Source organism: Nestor notabilis, unplaced genomic scaffold (assembly GCF_000696875.1).
Source record: "Nestor notabilis isolate BGI_N333 unplaced genomic scaffold, ASM69687v1 scaffold11979, whole genome shotgun sequence".
Taxonomy (NCBI): Eukaryota; Metazoa; Chordata; class Aves; order Psittaciformes; family Psittacidae; genus Nestor; species Nestor notabilis.
In genome coordinates, this window is record NW_009944132.1 from 56,275 (window position 1) to 69,265 (window position 12,991).

At 35.6% G+C, this 12,991-nt stretch overlaps 1 protein-coding gene across 1 annotated transcript in view; it reads right to left on the minus strand.

Moving 5' to 3' along the window:
• Nucleotides 1-12,991, minus strand: part of HMGCLL1 (3-hydroxymethyl-3-methylglutaryl-CoA lyase-like 1) — a 54,324-nt gene that overhangs the window by 22,069 nt on the left and 19,264 nt on the right. Inside the window, exons 5-6 of the mRNA XM_010022285.1 lie at nt 12,571-12,634; nt 7,963-8,151 (exon numbers count right to left, since the gene is read on the minus strand). Of these exons, the coding sequence (XP_010020587.1) occupies nt 7,963-8,151; nt 12,571-12,634 (253 nt within the window). The remainder of the gene's footprint in view (nt 1-7,962; nt 8,152-12,570; nt 12,635-12,991) is intronic.

The following is a 12,991-nucleotide window of genomic DNA, read 5'->3' on the forward strand; positions in this document are numbered from 1 at the left end:
GCCACTTATAGCATGGGAAACACAGAATGGAAAATATTTAAAATGTGATCAGGAAAGCTACAATAAAACAGCATCCCAAGAAAAAAGTAGAAGTATGCAAAGAGGATGTAAGCACAGAAAAAGAGAATAGGGCATTTCTGTATCCATATTCCATTTAGACCTAGGGTGACAAATCTATATGAACTTGCAGAGATATAAAGAAATATGCATTGATTTTTATGGTTTAAAAATATTTTAAAACATTTTCAGGTTCGATTATAAGCCAAAGGGAAGTTGTGTCTACTGCTCCAACCAGCTCTAGTGAAGGAATTTGGAGATGAGAATAATCTATAACTGATGGAGGATTTCATAGTCTGATTAGTATCCTGAAACAGACTTAGAGCTGAGGTTTGTCAGTTCATCAACTAGGTTTAAAAGCTTCTGAAATTCAATCATCATATTAGAACAATGTAGATTTCTATTATTTATTAATCATTTACAACATACTAGGTTTCATTTAAATAGAAAACAAAACCCACAAAAAAAACCCAACAGGCTACTTATTGGTATATGCATGTAAAGCTATTTCAGTATACAGTAACAAATATATTTTCTTTCCTATCCTAAAAAGTTCAAAAAATAAAAATCTTGAAACAAAGTCTACTGTTTAAACATTTTCTCCAGTAATAGTTTAACAGTTGTAATAATGGCAATGAGGAATTTATTTGTGAACTATCAGACTATCAAGGTTTTCTGAAGCATGAGGAGAAAGGTTAGAAACTTTCAGCTCCTTAGAAACTGCACAGTATGCACATCCTGCAAAATGCAGCAAAAGCGATAAGATTAGGTTTGCTACTTCTTTTGTACTGATCTGAAAAAAGAGCAGGAAAAAAACTGCCTTTTCATTTGCTTGCTTTCTTATTTTGCTAAAATTACAGGAAACAATGTAAAACCAGTACCTATTAAAAAAAAAAAAAACAAAAAAACCCAAAAAAACCCCCAAAAAACAAAAACCCGAACAAAGAAGAAAAAAAAAAAGAAAAAAAAAAAAAGAGAAAATACTGGAAAACATCTGACAGATTTTCAGTATGAATGCCTATGTTTTCATTTTCTTCCCATATGTAGGTCTGATTTATTCATTTGTGCAGTATGCTTTTTCACTTACAAAAGTAACTAGCTGCTCATAGTAGCAATATTATTTGATAAAACTCAAGTGTTTTTCTACTTTCCTAAAGCACACACCCTCTTTTAAGTTTTCTTCACAGGAACCTTGCAGTCTGGTATCTTTTCACAATTCACCTGACATTTTATCCCTAATTTATCTTCTTTCAAATACACAGTTTTAATCACTTCTGTCTTGTTATCTTTCAATCTTAAATAATTCTACTTATGCTTTTCTTTCCTAATATCACGTACTCCTTCAGCTCATACATCGGTGTCCCTGCCCATGGCAGGGAGGTTGGAACAAGATGATCTTAAGGTCCTTTTCAACCCTAACTACTCTATGATTCTATGATTCTATGATCTCATTTTTAATTACTAGATTTATCTAAGTGCTATGTTGTTTCTATGAGGAAAAAGGAATAAAAGGAAACAGAAACAAAAAAGCAAACTAATGTTTTCTAAGGAATTTTATGTTATTGCTAACAGCTCTTTTAGTTTGCTAACAAGTAATTCAGAAGTATTGTGTACACTTTCAAACCCAGAAAATACCTGGTATGTACCTAGGATAAATCAGTTCCTAGAGAAATCCAAAAGTAGAAAGTTCTAGGAAGAAACTTATTTTATAGGACAGGCATGTTATAATAAATAATCTCTTGCTTTACCTAAAATTTTATGTATTCCCAAACTTCTTTTATGTGATTTAGAATATTACAAGTAGTGCTAGCTATCCTGTTTCTCACAATGGAAATCTAAAATTTGAAAAGTTTAATCCCTACAAGTTAGAGCAATTGCCCTTAACATGAGCATGATGGTATTGCAAATTATTCATTTAAGCAGAAAATCCTGGGACCCACAGGCCAATACTTCCACAACCCTACTGATGGGTGCTTTCCAGCTTGAAGAAATTGTGTTTCATAACTCCATTTATTTCCTGCCATTTATCCAACTTTCCACTTATTACATGCCTCCACGCCTTAATATTAACTTCCAGTGCAGAACATTGTAAATTGTTTTCAGAAAAATCAAAGCATATTATGGCCACTGTATATCCTTTGTCTTCTTTGGCAGTGACTGCCTCAAAGAATTCCAGCAAAATATTGAAGCATGACCAGCCCTTCCTGAATCCTGTACAGCTATTCTCAGTCAAGCTGTGTTTTCTAATGTTTCCCTATCTGAACCTTGAAATTAGTTTCTGGACATCTCTGTTAAGTCTTCTTTAGTTTCCCAGCAGATCTTTTTAAACAGCAGAGGAAAGTAAACTTGTGAGGTCTGCTGAAACCTTTCCATTTCTATGCATTTCACAAAATAGGAATGCAAAATTATTAACTGTTTTTCAGGATCCCAATACACATTGCTTTATAGGGCAAGTCTTTCCTACCCTCAGACTGTGCTACATAAATTCATCAGTGTGCCAGGCTGTGCAGGGGAAAGGAAATAGACTGTTGCAGAACTCAGATAATTTGATTGGGCATGTATGTATTTTGATCGCTTGCCCACTCATATACCTTAGCTTTTTTATTCTCAAAATTACATTCTATTGAAACTTAAAATTTATTCAGTTTGTAAACTTCAATTTCAAAAATAAAGTTTTAATCCAGACTTCATAAATATAATTTGTACTTGTCCGATGTTCTTCCTCAGTAGATTTCATTGGCCTTTCACAAACTGAGATTAGTCATATTCCTGTTTTACCAATAAAAAGTCGAAGTGATGTACACAGTGATATGCCAATCAGGAAAAGACAAGCGAAGATGTTATGGTTCCTGCCTCCTGTACCTCACTAATTTCATACAGTGCCTCCCTGTTGGCTTAAAAAAAAACCTGTCCGTAGCACAAGCTCAAAATTCTAACTAACCTATCATGACTACTTTTTTCTCTGTTAAAAATTAGTTCATATGTAAATAACTTAATTGCCAGACAGTGGGTACCCCAGCATGCTGCTGATAATAAAAGAAAATCCTAGTGGTGTTTAAGGTATTATTCAAGCAAGAACTCTGGCAGTCCACTACATACAAATTCATTTCCTCAGTTACTATGTAATTCCCCAAAACCAGTATTTTCTGATTTGTGTAGCAACAGAAAAATATGGCTAGACTACCTTCCTCAGCTAGAAGGTTCATATTCACTCTTAGATGAGAAATTCCTAGCTCAAGTCTAGCACAATGACTACATGCAAGGCTTCACACTTTTTCATGGTTGTTTGTCTGTTTTCTCCACCTCGAAACAGAAGAGTCAAATTATTCTACTACACTGTAGCTCTGAATGATTGTGCTTTGCAGGGAATTAAAAAGAGAGCATTTTTTACAAATAAAGAATGATAAGATGTCTTTTTTTTTTTAATCCTTCCTTGATATCATCTTGAAAGTTCAATTTTAGGTTGCTAATGAGTTAGACAGGAGTTGAGATGTATAAGCAAATTTATGATCCTACCAACAGTCATTAGGAAGAAGCTGTTGAGCTACCAGTGATGAACATAATCACAGGAGTCAATGATAGATAAAGCTGGGAGACAGGGCATTTTAAATCTTTATTCAATGCCAGTGCATACACTTTGTTGTTGGTTAAACCTAGACTGCAGGCAGATAAAAAGTAGTGATGAAATTAATAACACATAAATGTGCTGATATAAATGGTCATCATTTTGGAGGATCAAAGTTTCATAAAATTGTACTTCAAAAAAATTATCCTGTTGCTTCTTTTTAAATCAAGAGAAAAAACTGTGACTGTATACATGCTTGTAAGTATAACTCAGTGAAAAGGTAACAAATCACCAATAGAAAACATGACTTGTATACACATGTATTTGACTTCTTCACATTCAGCCTGCCACTGCTGCTATCCATACCTTCATGTCACTGTCAACTCTATTCAATGATCCTTGTGAATTAATAAACCATGAACTTCAGCAACTATGTTCAGCTTTCTTTCCTCGTTCTGGCAGTTAAAACTTAGCCATATCAACATAAGTAAACTGGATTCACAAAAAAATGCAAGTTGGTTAGTCTCTCCAGCATGCACCAAAGGAGCTAGAATTTATTTAGTTTAGCAATCAAGAGAAGGGGTCAGCAACCAGCCATTTTTATCTGTATTTAAAAAAGAAAAAAAAAAAACAAAAAAACCCCAAAGGTAAATTAAATCTTTAAAATTCAAGGATCTTAAAGACATTAATGAAATATCACTAAATATTTTAAACTTTCTGTAAGAGGTTATATTTTCATGTTTGTAATGAAAAACCTACATTCACAAATTTAAGTTTTGCAGTGTGAACCTTGAAAGTTTAATTGGACGCTTGCTAAATTCTGTTCTGGTTCTAAGGTGTGAAATTTATTTCAAAATTCCCATATTCTGGAAATAGAAAGCACTAATAAAAAGTAATTTCATGTGGCAAATCATCAATCTCATTCATATTGTGTCCAGTAGGGTGGAAATGATTACACAAAGTGGTAAAATCCTTGCTCCCTGTAAGTCATTAGAGCTTTATGCTTGCTTTTTCTAAGTCAGGATTTGATCCCAGTAGTGTAGGGATCAGTTTATATTAATGATTTATGATAGTGACTTGAATTTGATAAAGTTATATGGGATTACCATGCAATTGTTTCATTCACTGAGGTAACAATGCCGGCCAAAACTCTTTGCCTCTTAGCATATTTCTTCTCATGTTCAGGTATGTGCTATGAAAACAGACAAAGCTATTTCTGGCAACTAGACAAGCTATGCAAGAAAAGACTTCTGTATCACTTCCATTAAAAAACTTCCCCTTTCTTGCCCATTCTGTACACACTACGGGAGTCAATTGCCAAGGTAAAACTCAAGCCTCCTCAGATCAATGGTCTAACTTACTGGGGCCTCTCCAGCACAGAAGTTTCCTGACCCATCTTTTTTACCCTTCCTTGGAGGTCTGTAACAATTTTCTATAAATGTTTTACTACTTCTTTTAGCCACATTTTGTGATTGTCACATTAGCTAACCCACATATGTAATTTTACTTAAAATACCACAACCTCTAACTAGATCACCACATCACTTCCCATCTTCTGAATTTGTCCCTTTGTTAAATTGTATACTCCGATATTTTTATATTAAACCATTTAACCAAGATCCAGCTGTGTTTCTACTTTAAATGTTTACCATTTTCTTCTGAAACATCATTTCATTTCCTCACATTTCTACACAGATTCTCTTCGTAAAAGATAGTGAATATCCTTTCTCTGGGCAATGCCTTCTATTACTCACTTCAACAACTTAAAAAATTACTTATCCTTTAAAAATTGGCTAATCTCTCTCCCATCTTTCACTACCTATCCTTTTGCTAAAACAACACACATAAAACTGCTTACTAAAATTACAAGGCTACTTCCCTGCTAATTTCTTATACAGATATGGCCTGTCAGTTCTAGATGACTTTGGACCAGCCCCAAACAAAAGAAAATATTCTGGCTAGTATAATCCTCCATGGAACAATGTGATCTGTGTAAAAAATCACTTACTGAATCACCAGCACCTCTTTCCACTCCTAGGAGATCTTCCATTGAAGCAATGCCTGAATTAGTGCAGAGTGATTTGTGGCTTTCCAGCTGTCATTCATTAATTCTTAGGAAATACAATACACAATACAATAATATTCAGCCTGAAGTTGTAGTCTGCAGTGTCTTAGGAACAGTGTATTTTGCCTGCTCAATGTTCTTTAAACTTGTTTTCAAACAATAACTGTAGCCCATTGTTTCTATAACCCCTCAAACACATTTAATTCCTGGTGAAATACTGTTGGTTGCACAGACCCATAAAGAAGGAAGAGCAAGTAATTGCTTCTGTTAAGAGTCTAGTCTATGAAACACATGGCTGAGTTGAAGACAAGGGGTTTTACTCCAGTACTTTGCCATTCATATATCTTTGGCAGAGAGGAAAGTACCTGCAAGCCTGACAGCAGGGGCTAGAAGTGACCGTGGCACTCTGATCCACTGTCTTTGTCACTTTGCCATCCATCTGACTTGTAAAAGTTGTCCTGTTTTAGGAGTATTGCTTAGCTATAATTCACCTCTAGAGCTGCCTTGTTTCTTTGACCAGAGACAGCAGAGGATGTTGTGAGGTGCGGGCCCCATCTGAGGATCCAAGAGTCTAGGGACCTACCTTTAGAGCGAGCCAAGGAGCTGCTTGAACAAATCCAGTCAGAGAGACTGCGTAATGCCTGCTTCATCAAGGACTGTTGGCAAAATCTATGACAAGTTCAGCTCAGCCAAAACCACCTCACCTTTATACATGCACTGTAGCAGAACTTGTGCACATAGAGAAGTTTTCTGGTGGGTCTTATGCACGCACCCCTGGCTTCGCAGAAAACTGAGAAGGCTGGATAGGGGGGTTTTTTAGGTCTATTCTCTCTTGAATTTACATGTTAGTTAGCCTGAACTGCACATTAATTACCTAAGAGCTTTTTTTTTCCTTTAATTCTTACACAGTTGATTTAAGAAGTAAATAAAAAGATAGGACCAGGAGGTAAATATGAGAAAAGAATCATAACAAATACTGGGGTTAACAAAGTGAAGCCATTGTTCATTGTTTGGTAGGCACCATGACAGCAATTATTTTAAGGAAGGATTTGAAAAACAATGCTTTAAGTATTTTTATGGTGAACTCCTCCCATGCTCAGGGGTTTTCATGCTTTTAGCTATTACATCTGCAACTGAAGCTAACTGTGAAATTAGCAATTTATTTATCCCATGGTACATATACACATATTTGCAACAGTAAAAGTGAGTAAGGGTGAATCGTGAACACTGTGAGTAAAAGTCTGAACCTTTTTACCACATTTTCTCACTCACTATTTAATCAAATACCTGCAGATTCCCACAATGAATCTTTCCCTGTTTCTTCTTGTGGCTTATATCACTAATACTGTTAACACTCTGCTGTTATTTTTAAACAACATACATTGAACAAAAGAAAGTTGACCTTAAAATTGGCTGCCTGAATTGCTAGGAAGCAGAAAGTGCCATTAAGTATAAAACAGAACAATAAAGGCCTACAATTTGTAAACAGCTTTTGATTCTGCAGCATTTAGTAAAAACAGGTCTCTTTAGGAATGCATGTACACATTAAGACGCTTTTCAAGATTGTACCTTTACAAAAAGTGCATTAGAACTTGCAGTCTGTTTCTTGTATTGTGTCCTATTCTTAAAAATAGATAAACAGAAAGGAAAAAATATCTCTTATGGAAATTAATTATTTCTGATTATTTAGCCACAGATTTGAAAGAAGATTAAATACCATATACAGTGTTCCTAATCTTATTTGGAAGGCCTAATTGATATAAAAGCATAGTGAAGGCATATTAACGGTGCTAAAATTATCTAGAACACTCTGTTTATGTACATAATTACCAATAATTTAAATTTATCCATCTGAAATCAACTATTCATTATTCTATTTTATGTTTAGAAACGTCTGCAAAACAGAAATTTTAGTTTAGTGAACAACAAGCATACAGATGTTCCTAAGAAAAGTGGAACCTGAGACATCAGAAAAAAAATGTATTTCATGTCCCTCTTTCATCCAAAATCAATGGAATATAATAACAATAACTGTTTCTTAGTGACTTGTATGGAATTGGAGGTAATAAATACATCGGGATTGAATTTCCTGATAAAAGCAACAGCAGTAATACCTGTAGGCAATCTAATGTCTAGGCAATACTTTCTGAAAGTTTAGTGAGTGTCTTTTTCAACTTCTAATGATTTCTTTAAGGGCGAGGGTTTTTTTAAATTGTGCCTTTGAATTAAACTAAGACTACTAGTCTCACATCTATAAAATGACAACCTGAGTTACCTGTATGGCTGTGAGGATATTGGCTAACGCCTGGCCATATGTGTCATGACAGTGAACAGCAAGAGCATGCAAAGGAATTTCTTTCATAACAGCTTCCAGCATTCTTTTCATACTTCCAGGAGTCCCCACACCAATTGTATCCCCCAGGGAGATTTCATAACATCCCATGCTGTACAGCCGCTTAGATACCTGATTAGAAACAGAGAAACACAAAGAGGTAGAGATAAAAGAATATAAAATAGGGTTGAGAACATGCTTTAAAAGGGACATACTTCTGTAAAGGTTTCAAGTTTTGATCCACTAAAATGGACCTATGTATCAGAAACCCTCTATTCATTTTTGAAAATTGTCACCCAAGAAGAACATCCCATAGATTCTCTCATTTTAAATTTACAGTTCTCCTGTAAGTGGAATAACCAGCCAAGCCAAAGCTATCAAAAACTTGCTTTTTGACTCTCCCACATAATTCAAATAAGCAAGATTTTACACTATGAATTAAGTTTTTGGCAAACCCTTTCCCAACATTTTCCTCTCTCTGGCGATTTCCCAGCTGTTTGGTTTTCTCTGTGTACTTTTCAGCTTACAAGTTGTGCAGGGTAAACACCTGCCCTTTTGTTTGCTTATTACATGGGGCCAAGCACATGGCTGAACTAAGACAATAAATAATTAACAAGAAGTCTGATTTTGCTTTCTCTTGGCACTGAAAACATCAATGACAATTAAAGTTTTAACATGTTGCAGTTAATATTAATTTTGCTTGCTTTTCATGAAATTAAACATTAAAATACTAACAGAGCAAAACTGTAACTTAACTAACATTCTAGTCTTTAAGGTTTAAAATTCTTTTACTTAATCCCAAACAAACCCATATAGAAATAGTTCTTATTTATGTAGGTAGAGCCCTAAATGTTTCTGGAATTACATCATTGAGGAGTTCTTTGTATGAGTAAAAGAATTGAGGTCTGGCTCCATAATGTTTTTATGGAGAGAGACATGCACTCAGAAGCACATATTCATTTTTGCAAAAAAAATATTGCTTTAGAAATTGGATGTAGGATATTTCCACCTTACTTTTGTTGAATTTATTTGGAAAGTATTTCACCTTATTTTCAGTTGCTAAATATGTTTGTTACCTTTAGGATTCCCCACTGTGTACCAGTGATCCCAAAAGGCCACTACTCTTGAACAGAATCCCAGTCTGGAAATTAACTGTTTCGAAATGAAAAAATATGACCCTTTTCCAAGACATCTTCAGTTGCACTGCACTCTACTGTTAAAGCAATTCCAGGACTTCATCAGTGGGATTGCTGTGAATATGTCTGAGGAAGCTGACAAAGTGCTGCACCAGCAGTCTCGGAAGCGCTGGATTAATATTGCTGTTCACTTAATTTAAAGAACAGCTGAAAAAGAATTTCAAGTAGTCTGAATCATCCTGCTTAAAGCTTGGAAGTGCTATGACTATTGCAAATGCAGTATAACTCTTTGTGTTTTAAAGTCAAAGAGCCCCTGGTTCGTATCACCGTAAATTCAATATATGCTTTAAGAAACGGACATTCACCAGATTGCAAAAGGGGATTTTATGCCACGGCATATTTTTATATCATCAACACATAGCAGGTGTTTTAACTGGACTACTGTTGTAAGAAAAAAACAGGATCATCTGCAGCTAGTGGTGGATTACCTTTAGTTAATCCCCAAAATTCAGGTTTTAAAATCAGAATAAAGGAAGCAGGCTGCAATTTTTTCTCATGCTCTTTTAAATTCATGACAAAGAGACCACATAAACTGCTGGAAATCGTATTGCATTCACTTCCTTCCCATGCTTAGTCCCTAGGTCTTTCAGCTTTCCGAAAATAAAGTTCTGAAAGATGAAAGAAGAGAGGGGGAAACTCTGCTAACAAGCTGAGCATCATCACTGACTTGTCATGATCTAACCTTAAACTGACCCTTAAAAAGATATCTTATACTTAATTTCAAGAAGAATGTGCACGCTTGAAAGCTGAATGGGAGTTTTTGATACTGAATTTTCTATCCTACCATAGTAGGAGGCAGCCCATTAGTTACAGTTTTTAAGTTCTCAATGTGAATTTTTGGGAGGAGGGTGGTAGAGAAGAGAACACACTGTTTTGTCAGGGTAATCAGGATGTGATTGCCAGCTTGCAGCTTTGTTGACTGAACAGGGTTGTGTTCTGCACCACTGAGCAGCTTTCTATGCATCAGTCTTCTGCTGTTCCCCTTGGGAACACTGCTCTGACACCAAGCATTGATCAAAACAGGAGCTGGTGACCCAGCAATGCAACCTCTCAGGCCTGGGAATAATATTACTGCTGGAAATAATATCTAAAACTATACTCTTAAATAGAATGCAAAAGGTCATAATCCAGTTACAGATTATTTTAAGCAAAAAACAATGTAAACCCACACTGCAGTCCTTGTGCTGTAAGGGAAACTTTGATAGTCCAACAACATTCAAACAAGAGTAGTTACATTTTCTGTAGCCTGATCAGCCTGTATGTTGGGTAATATTTGAATGAATTCACTGCTCTAGATTAAACAAAAGCTAAGGAGAGAAAGAAGCAGACAGAAAAATAAAATCAGCCAAGTATACAACTTGGAATTCAATGAATAACACAACTAGCTTCAAGGATGTTATATGGTGTTTCCAACAACTTTCAAGCCTTATTTCCCTAAGGTTGAAATTTACAAACCACAGGATGATAAATGGTTAAACAGTGACTTCATTTCAAGCAGCAACAGTGGTTAAAAAGGATTATGCAGTTTCTTTTAAGAGAAGAGAATTGGCAGGAGTAGGGGGGTGTCAGTAAAGACCAATATGGGTATACCTGATGGATTATAGAAGCCTGAAGGCAATGAAATTTGCACTCATTAGGTAACTATGTGTAAACCAGTTATGTATCTAGTATGCCAGAAATGCGTGTAAATAATCCACCTCTTCTAATTGCTTTTGATTGAGTCAAAAAATAGTCACTGTCACTGGCTGCCAAAGAAACAGCCTAAAACTTTCAATCGTAGCTGCTGATTACAATGTAGAGTCAAGGAAGCCAAAACGCTCCCATCCCAGGAAAAATGACGACCAGAGTGGCAGCTCTCTATAAGGATTTAGCAACATGGCCAGTAATTTTGATAATTCTGATTCAGCAAGCGATAAGTGCATGTGTTTACATAAAATCCATCAACAGCTCATCAGATGCTTCTATATAATCATCAGTGCTTGCTGAATCAGGGCCTGAATTAATAACTCTAATACAGTAGCTTTTTTCTTAAACACATACACACTGATGTACAGGTATACAAGAAGACACTGACTAGGATGAAGACAGAAAATGAAATCACCCTGTGAGGAAAAGTTTGCAGGTTTGGAACATTAAATAGCATTCCCACTGGCAAACCGAAAAGGAGCTCTTCTGTGTAAGGATGGTTGTTAGTTTTAAAACACAAGCAACATATGGAAAGAAGCCTGTTGGGGAACATGATATTGCAGTAAGCAATTTACCAACAGCACAGCTGAATCTGTCATCACTGCTCTAACCAAAGCTGTGTCACTTCTAACTTTCACTTCATATTAAACCCAATTAATTCAGAAATACTGAGTACCTTCCAATTTAGCTATTTTAGTCAAAGAGTGTGAGTATATGTGGCTGCTGTGGGAGAAGCATTATCACAAGTTCCGTCTGGAATGTATACTAGAAGAAGATGCAGGAGAACATGACCTGAAAGCCACACATGCAGAACAAAATGTTGACTAGCTGCAAGTACCAAATAAAAAAATAGTGGTTTGGAGATTCTGCCAGATCACCAAAAATGAGTTATTAAGTGTAACAGAGAAGACAAGTCTTTCTTCAGGAGGAAGGCCACTGTGTTCTGCTGTGTGCTTCTTGGATTCTGTCTTCACTTTCTTCTCTACTGTTCATTTCAGCTTTGATGCCCCCTTTGCCTTCCTGCAAAATTTAACACTTGTGTTTCACTCATCCTTTCTTTGCTAGGAAAAAAAATAAAAATAAAAGCTGGACTAAGACATCTTCCTTCTCTTTTATCCTAAATGGGAAAAGGGGGCAGGGAGTGAAGGTACAACTCCATCATAGCAGTAGAGCAAGTTAAAAAATTATGTTGGGGATGAATTTTGGTTCATGTGTCAATCACATGACACTCACCAGAAGCACAATGTTGTAGCAGTGGCTCTGTCAGCTGACAGCACAGTATGCTTATGCCAACATAAAATGGATTTAAAAGCAGATACCCTTTGCAAGAAGTGGTGCTGGAAATCTTCTCATACAACATGGCCCACTGACCGATGTGCTTGAGTCTGTTTCCTTAAGCATTTCCTAACCTTCTTGTTGGATGAAACAGCACATAATATTTTTTTCACATGAGTGATAACATTCAAAATATACTATTTTCCTCAGATTTCACTGCATCTGGTCGAGTGATGTTATGCACCCATTTTTAGCATTAGCTACGTTTTGTGTTTGTTTTCCTTAAATTTTGTCCATTAAAGATCTTTAAGGATTAAGTAGAGGACATTACTTGTAGACATCTTAAAATGTATTTTTGATTCATTAAAAAGACAACTCAGAAGTTCACTCTTACTTCTGCCACTTTAGCTGGTATGATGTTTCCTTCATATGGGCATCCCAATGCACATGACACATACCTACAATAAAAAGAACACACAAGGATAGTTCTGTTTTATAGATGCACATCTGTGTCTGTCCATGTTACATTAAAAAAAAAAAGATTAAACATAATTTTGAATATTTAAGCCATCAATAAAGATTTGAATGAAAAGTTAGAATCACATCAGATGAAAATAGAAGGTTTATCCATTTTCTTTTTAAACCACAGAACAGATTTATAACTTTCTTTATGCTTAATGTATGTCACAAGTTGTAAAGGACTGCCAACACAGCCAAGCTAATGCTGCTGCAGGAGACTTCAATTTTTCTTGGCATTTCCTTCTAAAGTTTTAAGAGCCAACTCAAGTATTGCCTTGCCTGGCCCACACAAGGTA